Consider the following 20,230-nt stretch of genomic DNA (forward strand, 5'->3'; position numbering starts at 1 on the left):
CAAAGTCTAGGTGATATGATCATCACACAGCCAAAGTCTAGATGATATAATAATCACACAGCCAAAGTCTAGATGTTATGATCACACAGCCAAAGTCTAGATGATGTGATACACACAGCCAAAGTCTAGATGTTATGATGATCACACAGCCAAAGTCTAGATGATATAATAATCACACAGCCAAAGTCTAGATGATGTGATAATCACACAGCCAAAGTCTAGATGTTATGATAATCACACAGCCAAAGTCTAGATGATGTGATACACACAGCCAAAGTCTAGATGATATGATAATCACACAGCCAAAGTCTAGATGATGTGATAATCACACAGCCAAAGTCTAGATGTTATGATGATCACACAGCCAAAGTCTAGATGATGTGATAATCACACAGCCAAAGTCTAGATGATGTGATAATCACACAGCCAAAGTCTAGATGATGTGATAATCACACAGCCAAAGTCTAGATGATGTGATAATCACACAGCCAAAGTCTAGATGATATGATACACACAGCCAAAGTCTAGATGATATGATGATCACACAGCCAAAGTCTAGATGATATGATGATCACACAGCCAAAGTCTAGATGATATGATAATCACACAGCCAAAGTCTAGATGTTATGATACACACAGCCAAAGTCTAGATGTTATGATACACACAGCCAAAGTCTAGATGTTATGATACACACAGCCAAAGTCTAGATGATATGATAATCACACAGCCAAAGTCTAGATGATATGATACACACAGCCAAAGTCTAGATGATATAATAATCACACAGCCAAAGTCTAGATGATATGATGATCACACAGCCAAAGTCTAGATGATATGATAACCACACAGCCAAAGTCTAGATGATATGATGATCACACAGCCAAAGTCTAGATGATATGATACACACAGCCAAAGTCTAGATGATATAATAATCACACAGCCAAAGTCTAGATGATATGATAATCACACAGCCAAAGTCTAGATGATATAATAATCACACAGCCAAAGTCTAGGTGATATGATAATCACACAGCCAAAGTCTAGATGATATAATAATCACACAGCCAAGGTCTAGATGATATAATAATCACACAGCCAAAGTCTAGGTGATATGATGATCACACAGCCAAAGTCTAGATGATATGATAATCACACAGCCAAAGTCTAGATGATATGATACACACAGCCAAAGTCTAGATGATATGATGATCACACAGCCAAAGTCTAGATGTTATGATACACACAGCCAAAGTCTAGATGTTATGATAATCACACAGCCAAAGTCTAGATAATATGATACACACAGCCAAAGTCTAGATGATATGATAATCACACAGCCAAAGTCTAGGTGATATGATGACCACACAGCCAAAGTCTAGATGTTATGATGAACACACAGCCAAAGTCTAGGTGATATGATAATCACACAGCCAAAGTCTAGATGATATGATAATCACACAGCCAAAGTCTAGATGATATGATACACACAGCCAAAGTCTAGATGATATGATAATCACACAGCCAAAGTCTAGATGATATGATAATCACACAGCCAAAGTCTAGATGATTATGATGATCACACAGCCAAAGTCTAGATGATATGATACACACAGCCAAAGTCTAGATGATATGATGACCACACAGCCAAAGTCTAGGTGATATGATAATCACACAGTCAGGAGTAGCAATCATCCTAAAATTGTAGCATGATACATTCTGTTACCAGGGAACAGCAGAAGAGCAGGTCACTGAACATCGTGACAGGATTTCAGGTGATGGACGGTGTGATGCACTTGTTCATGTTGGAAGGGCTTCATGACCAGGCCATCAAGACTCTGTGGAACTCGCTACCAAAGCCAGAAAAATCAGGTGAGTGATAGGATCAGGTCATGTCGGGTCAGGTCAGGTCAAATGTTAAGTCTGTATGTACTACTTCATACTGAATATACCAATTATAGTGTACATTTATTTTTTCATTTTTTATGCATATCATAATACAGGAGTTATTTGCTTAACAAAAAAATTGCCCATGTGGCCAGCCTGTCGTACTGTAGTGTGCTACCCCAGGGGAGCTATTACTATACCCCAAGCATCAGTGTTAGCTGTGTTGTGTCCATAGACAGCTGGGCTGAAGTTTTTATAAAACGGTGTTGTGTCAATACTAATGATAATACAGCTTAGGTATTTGGCAAGTGTGCTCCTTGTGACAAGACCTTTCCATTGGTACTATATTTGTGGACCTGCTGACCTTGACCATGGATTTGACCTACTTTGAAAAAAACAAAATTCTGAATTTCAACCAACTCAAAAACAAAATTCTGAATTTCAACCAACTCAACAAGCTATGTTGTTTTCTTACAACCCTTGTAACCAGTCAAATATGACAGGTTTGTTTGAGGTGCGATACAGGGTCATGTTAGGTCAGGTCAGTGATAGGGTCGTGTTAGGTCAGGTCAATGATAGGGTCATGTTAGGTCAAGTCAATGATAGGGTCATGTTAGGTCAGGTCAATGATAGGGTCATGTTAGGTCAGGTCAATGATAGGGTCATGTTTGGTCAGGTCAACAATAGGGTCATGTTAGTTCAGGTCAGTGATAGGGTCATGTTAGGTCAGGTCAACGATAGGGTCATGTTAGGTCAGGTCAACGATAGGGTCATGTTAGGTCAGGTCAACGATAGGGTCATGTTAGGTCAGGTCAATGATAGGGTCATGTTAGGTCAGGTCAACGATAGGGTCATGTTAGGTCAGGTCAACGATAGGGTCATGTTAGGTCAGATATTGTTATGAGGTTGTGATGTAGATAATATAAGATTTTATTTATGGAGGAACAAATCTTTGGTCAAGTCAAATATAAAAAGACACATAATACCTCTCTATAGTTGAATGTAGCATTGTAGGTCTGTATCGTTACTGTAGAGAATGCAGACCTATTGAAATAGTTATTTCAAGAAACCAGTTTTCATTGATATAAAAAGTCTGTGTTTATTATTTCAATATCATGTCCTTGTTTTGTTTACTCAGATGTTAAAGTGCTGTACAACTCGGATATGAACTTCAGTGAGCGTCTGTATGGACCCCTGGACGTTGATCTGTGTCGGGTGAAGCTACATGAGTCGCTGACCCAGATTATCCAGCAGCCCCTTCTCTATGTGAGGGACATGGTCCCTAAGGCTTGTTTCGAGGCTCTCATCAGGATCTATGAGGTCTGAATACTATCAATAAAACATTTAATATGATTCCTAAACAATATGTATTAAAAATACTTCAACTGGAAATAAGGCCATGTCTGATATGATAATGTTAATAAGAGACAATAAGGCCATGTCTGATATAATAATGTTAATAAGAGACAATAAGGCCATGTCTGATATAGTAATGTTAATAAGAGACAATAAGGCCATGTCTGATATAGTAATGTTAATAAGAGACAATAAGGCCATGTCTGATATAATAATGTTAATAAGAGACAATAAGGCCATGTCTGATATAGTAATGTTAATAAGAGACAATAAGGCCATGTCTGATATAATAATGTTAATAAGAGACAATAAGGCCATGTCTGATATAGTAATGTTAATAAGAGACAATAAGGCCATGTCTGATATAATAATGTTAATAAGAGACAATAAGGCCATGTCTGATATAATAATGTTAATAAGAGACAATAAGGCCATGTCTGATATAATAATGTTAATAAGAGACAATAAGGCCATGTCTGATATAATAATGTTAATAAGAGACAATAAGGCCATGTCTGATATAATAATGTTAACAACTGGCAATAAGGCCATGTCTGATATAATAATGTTAATAAGAGACAATAAGGCCATGTCTGATATAGTAATGTTAATAAGAGACAATAAGGCCATGTCTGATATAATAATGTTAACAACTGGCAATAAGGCCATGTCTGATATAATAATGTTAACAACTGGCAATAAGGCCATGTCTGATATAATAATGTTAACAACTGGCAATAAGGCCATGTCTGATATAATAATGTTAATAAGAGACAATAAGGCCATGTCTGATATAATAATGTTAATAAGAGACAATAAGGCCATGTCTGATATAATAATGTTAATAAGAGACAATAAGGCCATGTCTGATATAATAATGTTAATAACTGGCAATAAGGCCATGTCTGATATAATAATGTTAATGAGAGACAATAAGGCCATGTCTGATATAATAATGTTAATAAGAGACAATAAGGCCATGTCTGATATAATAATGTTAATAAGAGACAATAAGGCCATGTCTGATATAATAATGTTAATAAGAGACAATAAGGCCATGTCTGATATAATAATGTTAATAAGAGACAATAAGGCCATGTCTGATATAATAATGTTAATAAGAGACAATAAGGCCATGTCTGATATAATAATGTTAATAAGAGACAATAAGCCATGTCTGATATAATAATGTTAATAAGAGACAATAAGGCCATGTCTGATATAATAATGTTAATAAGAGACAATAAGGCCATATCTGATATAGTAATGTTAATAAGAGACAATAAGCCATGTCTGATATGATAATGTTAATAAGAGACAATAAGGCCATGTCTGATATGATAATGTTAACAACTGGAAATAAGGCCATGTCTGATATAATAATGTTAATAAGAGACAATAAGGCCATGTCTGATATGATAATGTTAATAAGAGACAATAAGGCTATGTCTGATATAATATTGTTAATAAGAGACAATAAGGCCATGTCTGATATAATAATGTTAACAACTGGCAATAAGGCCATGTCTGATATAATAATGTTAACAACTGGCAATAAGGCCATGTCTGATATAATGATGTTAATAAGAGACAATAAGGCCATGTCTGATATAATAATGTTAACAACTGGCAATAAGGCCATGTCTGATATAATAATGTTAATAAGAGACAATAAGGCCATGTCTGATAATAATGTTGATAAGAGACAATAAGGCCATGTCTGATATAGTAATGTTAATAAGAGACAATAAGGCCATGTCTGATATAATAATGTTAATAAGAGACAATAAGGCCATGTCTGATATAATAATGTTAACAACTGGCAATAAGGCCATGTCTGATATAATAATGTTAATAAGAGACAATAAGGCCATGTCTGATATAATAATGTTAATAAGAGACAATAAGGCCATGTCTGATATAATAATGTTAATAAGAGACAATAAGGCCATGTCTGATATAATAATGTTAATAACTGGCAATAAGGCCATGTCTGATATAATAATGTTAATGAGAGACAATAAGGCCATGTCTGATATAATAATGTTAATAAGAGACAATAAGGCCATGTCTGATATAATAATGTTAATAAGAGACAATAAGGCCATGTCTGATATAATAATGTTAATAAGAGACAATAAGGCCATGTCTGATATAATAATGTTAATAAGAGACAATAAGGCCATGTCTGATATAATAATGTTAATAAGAGACAATAAGGCCATGTCTGATATAATAATGTTAATAAGAGACAATAAGGCCATATCTGATATAATAATGTTAATAAGAGACAATAAGCCATGTCTGATATAATAATGTTAATAAGAGACAATAAGGCCATGTCTGATATAATAATGTTAATAAGAGACAATAAGGCCATATCTGATATAGTAATGTTAATAAGAGACAATAAGCCATGTCTGATATGATAATGTTAATAAGAGACAATAAGGCCATGTCTGATATGATAATGTTAACAACTGGAAATAAGGCCATGTCTGATATAATAATGTTAATAAGAGACAATAAGGCCATGTCTGATATGATAATGTTAATAAGAGACAATAAGGCTATGTCTGATATAATATTGTTAATAAGAGACAATAAGGCCATGTCTGATATAATAATGTTAATAAGAGACAATAAGGCCATGTCTGATATAATAATGTTAATAAGAGACAATAAGGCCATGTCTGATATAATAATGTTAATAAGAGACAATAAGGCCATGTCTGATATAATAATGTTAATAAGAGACAATAAGGCCATGTCTGATATAATAATGTTAATAAGAGACAATAAGGCCATGTCTGATATAATAATGTTAATAAGAGACAATAAGGCCATGTCTGATATAATAATGTTAATAAGAGACAATAAGGCCATGTCTGATATAATAATGTTAATAAGAGACAATAAGGCCATGTCTGATATAATAATGTTAATAAGAGACAATAAGGCCATGTCTGATATAGTAATGTTAATAAGAGACAATAAGGCCATGTCTGATATAATAATGTTAATAAGAGACAATAAGGCCATGTCTGATATAGTAATGTTAATAAGAGACAATAAGGCCATGTCTGATATAGTAATGTTAATAAGAGACAATAAGGCCATGTCTGATATAATAATGTTAATAAGAGACAATAAGGCCATGTCTGATATAATAATGTTAATAAGAGACAATAAGGCCATGTCTGATATAATAATGTTAATAAGAGACAATAAGCCATGTCTGATAATAATCATACTGTTAAATAATAATGTTAGTAAATGCTATAACATTGTCCTGCAATATATCATTCCTTTACCAGAGTACATTAAGTTCTCGACTTATAACATTTAACTTGTATTACAATAATGGAGGTTTAAATAAGTTATGTAGATGATACTTTGGTATTCTGTATAATAGATTAGATTGATAAAATATAGATGAAATTAACAAATTTGAATTGCTTGCTTTGTAGTTGACCAAGTTGGACCAGATGAGGAATGTGGTGAGGAATGATCTGTTCCCTAACGCTGACATGATCATCTCCATGAGTAAAGAATTTGGTGTTCCTCTCACCCAGGCAGACTTTGAAGGTAGGCTCTCACACCAGATGGTCAAATATATATTTCTCTGAGTATAGAATATATATTCGTAAGAGCACTTTGATTTAAACACTGTGTAGTATAATGTTTTATGTATTATAGTTAACTGTATATTGATTGCATGTGTCATTATCATAGACAGTGCATGTAAAAATTTAGTCTCTAGTACCATAGGAACCATGTTACCTTTATCAGACAAGATTTTGTGGAAGATCTTTATGATGTAGGTAACATATGATCAGTCACTGACGTGTGACCAGTACATATTACATATCCTGATTTACCTGTACCTGGTTTTTCCACTAAAACTTGTGTGAACTGTTCAGAACTTCTGCCAGAAGAGGAGAGAGCACAAGAACCAGAGGTACAAGTAACACGCTACGACTCCTTTATCAGAGAGACAAGTCGATTGTGGACGCCCATAGATAATTACAACCAGGAATATGTGGAGCGTCTAGGGAACCGCGAACAACAGCACAACTTTATATATGAAAATAAGGTAAAGAAACAACTTCATACATGAAAAGAATGTAATGAAACATGAAAATAATGTAATAAAGCAAAAACACAACTTTATAAATGAAAATAATGCAATGAAACATGAAAATGAGGAATGAAACATGAAAATAAGGCAATGAAACATGAAAATGAGGAATGAAACATGAAAATAATGTAATGAAACATGAAAATAATGCAATGAAACATGAAAATAATGTAATGAAACATGAAAATGAGGAATGAAACATGAAAATAATGTAATCAACCAACAACACAATTTATACACCGAAATAAGCAAGTGAAACAACAACACAACTTTATACAGGGAAATAAGCAAATGAAACAAAGACACAACTTTATACAAAGAAATAAGCAAATGAAACAACAACACAACTTTATACAAGGAAATAAGCAAATGAAACAACAAAACTTTAAACAAGGAAATAAGCAAATGAAACAACAACACAACTTTATACAAGGAAATAAGCAAATGAAACAACAACACAACTTTATACAAGGAAATAAGCAAATGAAACAACAACACAACTTTATACAAGGAAATAAGCAAATGAAACAACAACACAACTTTATACAAGGAAATAAGCAAATGAAACAACAAAACTTTAAACAAGGAAATAAGCAAATGAAACAACAACACAACTTATACAAGGAAATAAGCAAATGAAACAACAAAACTTTAAACAAGGAAATAAGCAAATGAAACAACAACACAACTTTATACACCGAAATAAGCAAATAAAACAACAAAACAATGTTTATACCCCCACAACGAAGTTAAGGGGGGTATACTGGAATCAGGTTGTCTGTCCGTCCGTCTGTCCTTCCGTCCGTCTGTCCTTCCGTCCGTCTGTCTGTAGACACATTTTGTCCGGACAACTCCTCCTAAACTGATGGGTCGATTCCAATGAAACTTCACACACATATTAATGATCATGTGTAGATGTGCATGCCACTTTCTTTTTCTCAAAATTATGGTTGCTATGGCAACTGGTCAATATAAACAGGTTTTCCAATAAGAACAATAACTTTAAGTTTGTCCGGACAACTCCTTCTAAACCGAAGGGCCGATTTCAGTGAAACTTGATGCAAATATAGAGGACCATGTGTAGATGTGCATGCCACTTTCTTTTTCTCAAAATTATGGTTGCTATGGCAACTGGTAACTATAAAAAAGTTTTCCGATAAGAACCATAACTTTAAGTTTGTCCGGACTACTCCTCCTAAACCGAAGGACTGATATCAATGAAACTTCACACAAATAAAGAGGACCATGTGTAGATGTGCATGCCACTTTCTTTTTCTCAAAATTATGGTTGCTATGGCAACTGGTCACTATATTACTGGGTTATCTTAGTTAGCCTCTAATTAAGAGTTCCAATTCACCATTGACTCGTGCAGATTGCGGGGGTATTAGTCAGCCATCTAGTTCTAGTTTACACAGAAATAAGCAATGAATCACAGATGTGATGTTTGTAAGAGTTCTACAACTATCAGGTCATGTATATCACTCCATATAAATGTTATCTTGTTAAAGTTTAATGCTGATGTTTGACCAGAGGTCAGATCTAAAGGTTTTTTGCATTATAACCTCTCTGTCTTGTTGCATAAGATTGATTTTACCAGGAATCCTAGAGATTACAAGTTTTGTATGTTTACCTTAACAGGAAGATATTAGAAATGCCAGTGAGATTAATAAAAAGGAGAGGGAAATGAACAAGGTGCCAACGATCCATGCTGATGTGAAAGTTGCTCACAACTATAGTTCACAGACTCTCAATTCAACAGAGCTCGCCAAGGAGAAGTTACGACAGATGTTGGCTGAGGTAAGGAAGGGACTTTGTGGTTCATTTTTCTGCTGTAGTGGTATTGTGAACTGTCTCAGTGTACATATATATGACAACAGATTTTATTGTTAGTTTATGTATTACATCTAAATCAGATTGTTGGTATTGAAGTGCGTCACTGCAAGCATACATACAGTCTGAAGTGTTCATTACAATTTTTTGCTGCTTAAGAAATGTCATTGTGCATTATTTTCAACAAATACCAAAATAATAAAAAAAACTTTCTATTTCAGAATCATGAACATAATTTTTTTTCCATGCCATTTCACAAATTGAAATTAACTGGAGAGTTAAGGTTTTTTTGGTTTCTTTTTTTTTTTTTTTTTTTCATGAAAGAGAAAAAGAAATGCATATTAGAAGTGAAGAGTTCTTAGCTTATAAAACAGAAAAGCGTTTTTAATATTGCTGTTCACAATTTGCAGCACCCTGACACACGGTACACCTACTGTCAGGACTACCACCATTCTATGACTGTTGTCCCTGTCAATGTGGAGGCATTGAGGAAGCAGGCCCAGAAGGAAGCCAAGGAACGCTGGAAAACCGAGACAGGATGGATTTACCCAGGCATGAAGACAATGCAGGAATGTAATATCCACCCAGGACGGCCAGACACCGCCAGGGCGGAGGAACTGACTGAGGTATGTCACAACCGACTGTACATGCTACATACAACTATCCTAATCACCCTGTCCAGGCAGTCTATAGGGCTTGGTGTGTGGTGTGGGGGAACACCAGCATGTAGCTGTATGAGTCATTTTAATGGAAAGGATTTAATTTCTCTTTGATCATCATGTTTTAGTAAACATTATTTATATAAATCTAAGTTATTTAACCAAAAAAATACCTTATGTGTAAAATGGATGGTGTTTACACCTATGATATGTATCCTGGCTGTAACCTGATAACATCCTGATACTGGTGGAGGAAGTATGTTACCGTGGACCTGTGTTTATACATCATCATATACTACAATAATATATGGCTGGAATGTCAATAAGTTACATTGTTTTACATAGATCTGTGTATAATTTGTAGACATGATGATGAAATAGCTTAAATTGCTGTGTATGATATGACTACTTTGTTTATTACAGAGAGTACAAATTCATGTTTTATGGGTAAATAATATAATTAGTTGATCGTCATATACATACTAGAGATGTGGCAGTATTGCCTCACATTCAGCTTCTAATTCTTTTATTTTATTTTATAATTTTATAATATAAACAATGCCTTATAGCCCTAAGTTAACCAGAGTTCATTAAGATCTAGGCACACTGTAAAACACCATGTTTTAGTATTAATTTAGGTCTGTAGGCTCTGTCAGTCAAAGCATGTTAACCTCTAATCACTGACAAGTTATTGTGTCTGAAAAAAAATCTGGAAATATGATAACATAATCTATGTGAGACAATTTGTCCATTATGATCACATGATGGCATATTTTGAACATTCTAAATTAAATGGGAATATCTTATTAATTCAAAAAATATCGTAATGTCTATAGGGTCAATTAGATCCCAATTTTTTAACCAAAAGTTAGTTTTACCTTCTACTCATGACATCTCTAAAGCCTACTCATGACATCTCTAAAGCCTACTCATGACATCTCTAAAGCCTACTCATGACATCTCTAAAGCCTATCTCTGGACACAACTCCAAACTTTTGATATTGGCGAAGAAGGAAATGTTTTCCTATTAAATATGCATACAAACATGTATCTAACTATCTGTAAACTTCCTTTATCTCCAAAGAAAGAAACTTTTCCTTTACATTTCATAGCTTCTGATATCTCAAAAAAAGGGAAATTTTTCCTTAATACATCTCCAAACTCCTGATATCTCTAAAGAAGGAAACTCTATCCTAAATTCATCTCTAAGCCTCTGATATCTCTAAAAAGGGGTAAATACATCTTTAATCTTCTGATATTTGCCAAAGAAGGAAACTTTCCCTTAATACATTTGATGCTAAAACAGGTCTGTTTACAGTGCCTTCCCCAGTTTTATAGGGAATATCAGCATGGTTGGGTTAGATTATAGACAGAAGGTCAGGGTCATAGCACTGTCATTTAATATACACACAATCAGCCAATATTCAAAATCTTCTCCAGTCAAAATAGCCTGATGAGAATAGTGATTAAAACAGTATAGTCCCTTAATCCTGGAACTTAGAACACTTGTTGATTAGACTCAACAAAATATGTAAACTAGCCATCATATCATGGATAAGACTGACTTGAGTAAAAAACCACTTCCTTATGTGATCTTTTGATAAATATGGTACTTGGTTATCATCATGTACGTGAAACATTTACGAAGTAGTTTTCTTAATTTTTAGAGCAAATATAATGTCTTTGCAAATTTTTAATGACTATATGGTTAAAGTATTTCTAGAAATCAATTTATATTCTTTCAACTTTTCTGGCAGATTATTAAATGACAAAATGAAAAACTAATGTGTATCTGGCATCTTAAATAAATAGTGATGTATGAGAAGTAAGCCATTCAAACAGGAGAATCAGCCTAAAAGCTACACAAATTTCGAAAGTTTTATGAAAATACTACTGGGTTGTGATGTGTGTGTTACTCATCAACAAGAATGGACAGTTTTATATTTAATATGCATGTTTAACTGAAACGTCAGTACTCTATATCCACCAATACAGCGTGTCAAACTCTTCTGACAGATCAACCATCAGAGATGTATTTATGTTTATATTCTTCCTAGATAATGTCTACGAGGACTTGTAGAAGTGCATTGCAGAGTATATATTGATTCTTTGAAATTTGAATATAGTAGTTGCTTTAAACAATTCTGACTGCCAGGAGTGTTGATGTTGTGTATTGGTGGAGTATGGGTACAGGGTTACCTGTAGAACAGTCGTATATATATCTCCCTCTGCATGATCCCCACAGTATTTACCAGATATAGTGACATACAGATTATGTTTTCCTTTATGATAATACATGGCTAAGCAAACATCTTGATGGATTATTAAATATTAATGGTTATTTGCATCATCATCAAACTGATTTCCAAGAAAACAAAACCTTTTATTTATATAACTTGTATTTCCAGTAAATTTGTATCTAATTTGCATGATCATCAAACTGATTTCCAAGAAAACAAAACCTTTTATTTATATAGCTTGTATTTCCAGTAAAATTGTATCTAATTTGCATGATCATCAAACTGATTTCCAAGAAAACAAAACCTATTATTTATATAACTCGTATTTCCAGTAAAACTGTATTTAATTTTTGGTACTCGTATACAAAATATTTAAATCAAATATTGTATTTCTAAATTAGCCATCATTGTATTAATCTATTAAGTTACAAATGCTGTGTTTACTGCAGTTAAAATGTTGAAATTGATTTGATATTCAATTTTTGCCGTTTGCTTAGCCTGTATTTCACTAGATTTAAAAACTCTAAAAACTTTTTTGCTATATTATAACTGTTACATATTCAAGCAATGATAGAGAAAATAATGAATAGTTTTACTTTGTATTAATGTACAATTTTCCAACATTAAGCTGTGTTATGATTTCCATGTAAGATTTACATTGAGATGTTTAGTTGTAAGTAACAAATCCTTGTGTTGTTACAGAAGTTATCGGTATGTCTCTCAAACCTCAAAATGTGTTTTAATTAGCATCATTCTTTACTTGCTGACCATATATATATACATATATGGACCATGTGCCTGTGATTTGTTTTACTGATTTATATGATATATACTAGTGAGTATACCCCTCAACTGGTACGTTGCCAGTAGTGTGTCCCACAAGGCAGGCAGCACTCCTTCATCATATACCTATATATACATGTATTTAATATTTACCTCTGCATCTGCAGCAATTTTGATGAAATTAATTAATTCACGAAAGAGACTGATTTGTTTATCAATTAACTTCATAGAATAAAATTTAGAAAATCTATTTCCTCTTTTATGTTAATATTCTGTATATTAATGTGCAGTTGAATTTGATGGTATTTTTCCTTTGTACGGATAATATGTAATGAGATGTGTCTACCTTGAACAATTGTTTTATTATAGGATGATGACAAATATCAGTAAATTGCAGACACTACTATGAAAATGGTTTTTAAAATCACATAATGTAAATAGGATGATAATATTGTCCTATTGTTGTTGTAGCCCTGGCGAGAGAATATCCTTCACGTGGGGATGCTGCAGCCCCCACTGGAACGAGACTGCTTTCCCTGGGATGTTCGGCATCTGGACATGGAGTTGTATCGCAGACCGAAACCTGTGTTTGGAGAAGAGCCTGTCACAATCCACATGGCTGGTGAGAAACTGAAGAAGGAGCGTCTAGAGGCATTACGGAAAGATTTTGAGAAGTGGCGGTCAAAACAGGTTGTAGATGATACAAGGCAGTATTTCCATCGCTGTCTGATGGAGACAGAACTTAACGACAAGGGTCAAAACCAGGTAGATAAACTACGAGGACTACTGAAGGACAATCCAAATAAGTTGTCACTGCGTAAATCAGGCCTTCATCTCAAGGACATACCACCACTCAATGTGGTACTCAACCCTAGTGTAGACACAGAGGCCAGGTTGGCAGGACTTCCCACCCACCCTGCTGTGGAGGGAGAGGGCTATGAGAAAATCAAGGGCTTTAAACCTGGTCCCTTTGAGGCACATGGCTGGAACCTGGAGAGGAACAAGATACCAGCATATGATTACGATCATAATCTATTTGCGGAGAGGAAAGGATTTGACTTCAAGTGAGCATTTTTTGCATAATTACATATTATTTCAACAGTATGACCATCTGTCCATTCGGCGGTCACCTTTATTAGATTTGTCATTACTCTACCAGTTAGTTTTGATGCAATTTCACAAATTATATTGTTTACTTTTTGCATATGTTGAAGAAATTGAGATATCTGTATGATCAGATGAAAGTCACTGTCCCCAAAATACGTTGATAAAGCTTAGGTCACATTCAAATTCAATGGCTAATGCAAGTTCTTTTTTGATAGAAAATGAAATTGGTTATACATGTTTCTGTTCTTTTCAGTCCCAGATACAAGGAAAGAGGTACACTATGGAAGCGGCAAATTAATCCTTTGAACGATGAGGAGCGCGATAACCATCTGTTCCGTATTCCTGATGACTACCAAAGATTTGGGAAGCCACGTCCAGTATTTGATGTTGACCCCATGCCTCCAGCTGTCACAGAGAACAAGACCATCTCTCCCATCCTCAGATCACCAGCCAGAAACACCAATCAAAGTGGTGTCACCATGTCTGCTGATCCTCTATACAACCGGTCGGTAAATCAGACAATGTCAGCCATGATGACCTCTAACCCTTCCTTACCCAAAGTTGTCCAACAATCAAAGCAGATGGAGACATTGGTCAACTGATTGGAATTCAGTCAAGTTTGGTCTAGTTGTGAGAAGTTGGATGTAAGTCATGTCCAAGTGTGAGAAGTTATGTCTAGATCTGAAAAAATCAGGTCTCTGTGAGAGAAGCCGGGTCAAGATATGAAAAAATCAGGTCTTTGTGAGAGAAGTCAGGTGAGAGAAATCATGTCTAAGTATGCAACCATACTGAAAAACATGGAATCAATTCTTCAAGCATATTTTACAACATCTTATGTTAAGTAATCAGAGCCAGCAGGACTTTGATTGGCTAGGCCTGTCCTGCTGTACAGCAGTATTACCTTCTATATACAGAAATAAACTGTACACTATTTTCAGATTAAATCTAAGAACTGTTCTTTATAAAATTTAAAATATATCATTTATATGTGGTTAAATTTTTGTTGGTTCTACAAATATACATTTCTTGAAAAGTCAAATCTCCATGGCTTATTTTGTAAGTATGCTTCAGGATTTTAAGTTCTGTTATGTTAATTTGAAGAAAGCAAGTTGAGTTATTTTGAATTTTTGCTCAGTCTTTCATTCAGTGTTTGCCTGTGAAGAAGATTTTGTTTGTGTGATACCAATGTGTCCTGTATCCCTGAGAATCTGTGATATCTATACTTCTACCAATGTCTGTAATTATACTAAGAAAAGTGCATTATGTAAATATATCAACATTTATTTTGTAAATATGTATAAAGTGTACATGTTTAACAGTGTGAGTTGTTAGAACACAAAGTTTGTTATCTCAGTATTAAACAGGAGTATGACAAGAATGTAAACTGTTATAACCTACAAAGATATTGGAATCACAGATTAAGCATTGTTCTCCAGATGTTGAAAATATACCATTCAGCATTGATACCCTTGAACACAGTAGATGTTCTACAGAAAGGTTTCCTTATTTTTGGAGAAAATTATTAAACAATTTATGGTGATTTTATAAGAGAATTAGGTATAACATATATCGTTTGTTGATATAAAGTATTATTAATTATAATGTATTATAATCAACCAAATGTTTATGCAAATATACTGCTCCAAATCAGTGGGGAAAACTGCTGCCTGTACAAATTAATTAGTATCACCTGTTACTTAGAGTGCTGTATTTGTTTAGAGGATGTGACCTATTAAAGAGGTGATGCAAATTAGTGGGGTCATGCTGCTGTCTGTACATAAACATTTAGCCTCCTAATATATTCAAATTAGTGGGGTCAAGCTGCTGTCTGTACATAAACATTTAGCCTCTGAATATATTCAAATTAGTGGGGTCATGCTGCTGTCTGTACATAAACAATTCTTTTGATATATTCAAACTGCTGTCTTTACATAAAAAACATAGCCTCTTAATATATTCAAAGTATTGGGGTGAAACTGCTGTGTGTACATATAATTAGCTTTTTAATATATTCAAGTTAGTGGGTCCAAATGCATAGGCCTACATGTACTTGTGATTATATTCAAATTAGTGGGGTCAAACTGCTGTCTGTACAAAACTCCAATTAGGAGACCAAGTTTATATATATATTACAAATATTTATATCTATATAGATCAGTATTGAGATTTTGTAAGTATTCGTAAGTTTATTTGTTTTGTCATATTAAGGAATTATCATTGTCATATCATATCACTGTTTGGTAGCTATGCAATACCAGATTATAGGTTTTCTGCCTTTTCACATTCTTCCCAATAGCACAAGCAATGAGTGAAATTTCATTGTGTTTTTTAATGATGAAGGAAAATGTTATGTTATTGATTTTGTGTTTTTATATTGGTAACTATGAAGACAATGATTTCCTGTGGTGTTTTGAGTGAACATTTTATCTGGCTAGTGTGTTGTGTTGCTGAAGTTTTCGTTTGATGCCTATGTACTGCTGTTCTGAACATTGACAGCTCACTTTACTAGCCTTATATTGATGATCACAAGTATAAATGTTATATTTCTGGTCCTCATGGAGTACACATTGGTAGGAATTGGGGGTTTGGGAAGGCCCCACAGAGGGGGCTGTGATCTAGGGATCTAGGGATGTCTGGGATCATGGAATTGGCTGTTTGGGGTATTGGCTTAAAGGAGTAGGGAATTGTGCTGGAGTTAGCAGATTGGGAAATCAGGGGCTGAGAATTAGGAAGTTGGAATACGGAGGAACAAGTTCTGGGGATTAGGGAGAGGGGTCTTGTGGGGTAGGTATTGGGGATTAGGGAGAGGGGGTTGGTATTTGGGATTAGGGAGAGGGGTATTGTGGGGTTGGTATTGGGGATTAGGGAGAGGGGGTTGGTATTTGGGATTCGGGAGAGGGGTTGTTGGGTTGGTATTGGGGATTAGGGAGAGGGGGTGTGGGGTTGGTATTTGGGATTAGGGAGAGAGGTTGTTGGGTTGGTATTGGGGATCATAATCAGATTCTGGAAATCAAGGAGTTAAGGAAGTGATGTGTGGTATTGGAGGTCTGGTTCTGGAGATTAAACTAAAGGGACAGAGTGTTTGGTAGACAGGGTTAGAACTGGAGATCAGCTGTTAGGGATGGAAATGTCAGATATGAAGATCAGAGAATAGGGGACAAAGGGTGAGAATAGGGGACAAAGGGTTTGGATATGGGATTAGGGGCTGAGGGATGGAAGAGTCAGATCTGTAGCCTAAGGGGTGTTAATAGGGGTATAAGGGGATACAGGGTAGGAATCTAAGATTAGGAATGACTAGAAAGACAAGAAATGACTAGGATGTCTTGAAACCTATTACAAAGAGACAAACAAGTATGTGTCAAAATTTTCAATAGTTGCCCTTTATTGTGCAGAACTGAAACTATCTGTGATATGTATTTGTGACTTGTTTTTGTTCAGAGATCATCTAAAATCATCTGTTATATCTCTGGTTAATGCTGAATAAAACACAATTGACCATTACCTACTCTTCATGTTGTAATTACAGAATAAGAGAAGTGCAATGTAGGCATATTGCGTAATGAATAAACTCATCTTTACATTCTGGCTGCAAGATACTCATAAAACCACCCAGCTACAACAAACCAGACAGCAAAATATTTACAGTAAGGGTCCCTACAAATGGGAAAATCTAGATAAGAATCGCTAGATGAAAATACTGTAAATAGGGAGCAGTGGTCCACCTTCTCTACAGTCACAATTACAGGAAACAGTGACCCACCTTCTCTACAGTCACAAATACAGGAAACAGTGACCCACCTTCTCTACAGTCACAAATACAGGAAACAGTGGTCCACCTTCTCTACAGTCACAAATACAGGAAACAGTGATCCACACCTTCTCTACAGTCACAAATACAGGAAACAGTGGCCCACCTTCCCTACAGTCACAAATACAGGAAACAGTGGTCCACCTTCTCTACAGTCACAAATACAGGAAACAGTGGTCCATACCTTCTCTACAGTCACAAATACAGGAAACAGTGGCCCACCTTCCCTACAGTCACAAATACAGGAAACAGTGGTCCACACCTTCCCTACAGTCACAAATACAGGAAACAGTGGTCCACCTTCCCTACAATCACAAATACAGGAAACAGTGGTCCATACCTTCTCTACAGTCACAAATACAGGAAACAGTGGTCCACACCTTCTCTACAATCACAAATACAGGAAACAGTGGTCCACCTTCTCTACAGTCACAATTACAGGAAACAGTGGTCCACCTTCTCTACAGTCACAAATACAGGAAACAGTGGTCCACACCTTCTCTACAGTCACAAATACAGGAAACAGTGGTCCACCTTCTCTACAGTCACAAATACAGGAAACAGTGGTCCACCTTCTCTACAGTCACAAATACAGGAAACAGTGGTCCACCTTCTCTACAGTCACAAATACAGGAAACAGTGGTCCACACCTTCTCTACAGTCACAAATACAGGAAACAGTGGTCCACCTTCTCTACAGTCACAAATACAGGAAACAGTGGTCCACCTTCTCTACAGTCACAAATACAGTAAACAGTGGTCCACCTTCTCTACAGTCACAAATACAGCAAACAGTGGTCCACTTTCTCTACAGTCACAAATACAGGAAACAGTGGTCCACCTTCTCTACAGTCACAAATACAGGAAACAGTGGCCCACCTTCTCTACAGTCACAAATACAGCAAACAGTGGTCCACCTTCTCTACAGTCACAAATACAGGAAACAGTGGCCCACCTTCTCTACAGTCACAAATACAGGAAACAGTGGTCCACACCTTCTCTACAGTCACAAATACAGGAAACAGTGGTCCACCTTCTCTACAGTCACAAATACAGGAAACAGTGGTCCACCTTCTCTACAGTCACAAATACAGGAAACAGTGGCCCACCTTCCCTACAGTCACAAATACAGGAAACAGTGATCCACACCTTCTCTACAGTCACAAATACAGGAAACAGTGGTCCACTTTCTCTACAGTCACAAATACAGGAAACAGTGGTCCACCTTCTCTACAGTCACAAATACAGGAAACAGTGGCCCACCTTCTCTACAGTCACAAATACAGCAAACAGTGGTCCATCTTCTCTACAGTCACAAATACAGGAAACAGTGGTCCATACCTTCTCTACAGTCACAAATACAGGAAACAGTGGTCCACCTTCTCTACAGTCACAAATACAGCAAACAGTGGTCCACCTTCTCTACAGTCACAAATACAGCAAACAGTGGTCCACCTTCTCTACAGTCACAAATACAGCAAACAGTGGTCCACCTTCTCTACAGTCACAAATACAGGAAACAGTGGTCCATACCTTCTCTACAGTCACAAATACAGGAAACAGTGGTCCACCTTCTCTACAGTCACAAATACAGCAAACAGTGGTCCATACCTTCTCTACAGTCACAAATACAGCAAACAGTGGTCCACCTTCTCTACAGTCACAAATACAGGAAACAGTGGTCCATACCTTCTCTACAGTCACAAATACAGGAAACAGTGGTCCACCTTCTCTACAGTCACAAATACAGGAAACAGTGGTCCATACCTTCTCTACAGTCACAAATACAGGAAACAGTGGTCCACCTTCTCTACAGTCACAAATACAGCAAACAGTGGTCCATACCTTCTCTACAGTCACAAATACAGGAAACAGTGGTCCACCTTCTCTACAGTCACAAATACAGGAAACAGTGGTCCACCTTCTCTACAGTCACAAATACAGCAAGCAGTGGTCCACCTTCTCTACAGTCACAAATACAGGAAACAGTGGTCCACCTTCTCTACAGTCACAAATACAGGAAACAGTGGTCCACCTTCTCTACAGTCACAAATACAGTAAACAGTGGCCCACCTTCCCTACAGTCACAAATACAGGAAACAGTGGTCCACCTTCTCTACAGTCACAAATACAGCAAACAGTGGTCCATCTTCTCTACAGTCACAAATACAGCAAACAGTGGTCCATACCTTCTCTACAGTCACAAATACAGGAAACAGTGGTTACATTCTCTACAGTCACAAATACAGCAAACAGTGGTCCACCTTCTCTACAGTCACAAATACAGGAAACAGTGGCCCACCTTCTCTACAGTCACAAATACAGCAAACAGTGGTCCACCTTCTCTACAGTCACAAATACAGGAAACAGTGGCCCACCTTCTCTACAGTCACAAATACAGGAAACAGTGGTCCACACCTT

General features: G+C 35.9%; 1 protein-coding gene across 7 annotated transcripts in view; it reads left to right on the top strand.

Moving 5' to 3' along the window:
* The window catches only part of LOC117331748, a 60,371-nt gene extending 42,868 nt beyond the window's left edge, over positions 1-17,503 (top strand). For 6 of the 7 annotated variants that reach the window (XM_033890617.1, XM_033890618.1, XM_033890619.1 and 3 more), the window contains 9 exons: positions 1,728-1,870; positions 3,024-3,205; positions 6,712-6,829; positions 7,165-7,337; positions 9,022-9,180; positions 9,624-9,839; positions 10,296-10,319; positions 13,367-13,959; positions 14,256-17,503. In XM_033890617.1, the coding sequence (XP_033746508.1) occupies positions 1,728-1,870; positions 3,024-3,205; positions 6,712-6,829; positions 7,165-7,337; positions 9,022-9,180; positions 9,624-9,839; positions 10,296-10,319; positions 13,367-13,959; positions 14,256-14,604 (1,957 nt within the window). In that variant the 3' untranslated portion in view covers positions 14,605-17,503. The remainder of the gene's footprint in view (positions 1-1,727; positions 1,871-3,023; positions 3,206-6,711; positions 6,830-7,164; positions 7,338-9,021; positions 9,181-9,623; positions 9,840-10,295; positions 10,320-13,366; positions 13,960-14,255) is intronic. The other variant, XM_033890621.1, reaches the window with a different exon arrangement.
* Positions 17,504-20,230: the final 2,727 nt, after the last annotated feature.

This window comes from Pecten maximus, chromosome 7 (genome assembly GCF_902652985.1).
Source record: "Pecten maximus chromosome 7, xPecMax1.1, whole genome shotgun sequence".
NCBI classification, from domain to species: Eukaryota; Metazoa; Mollusca; class Bivalvia; order Pectinida; family Pectinidae; genus Pecten; species Pecten maximus.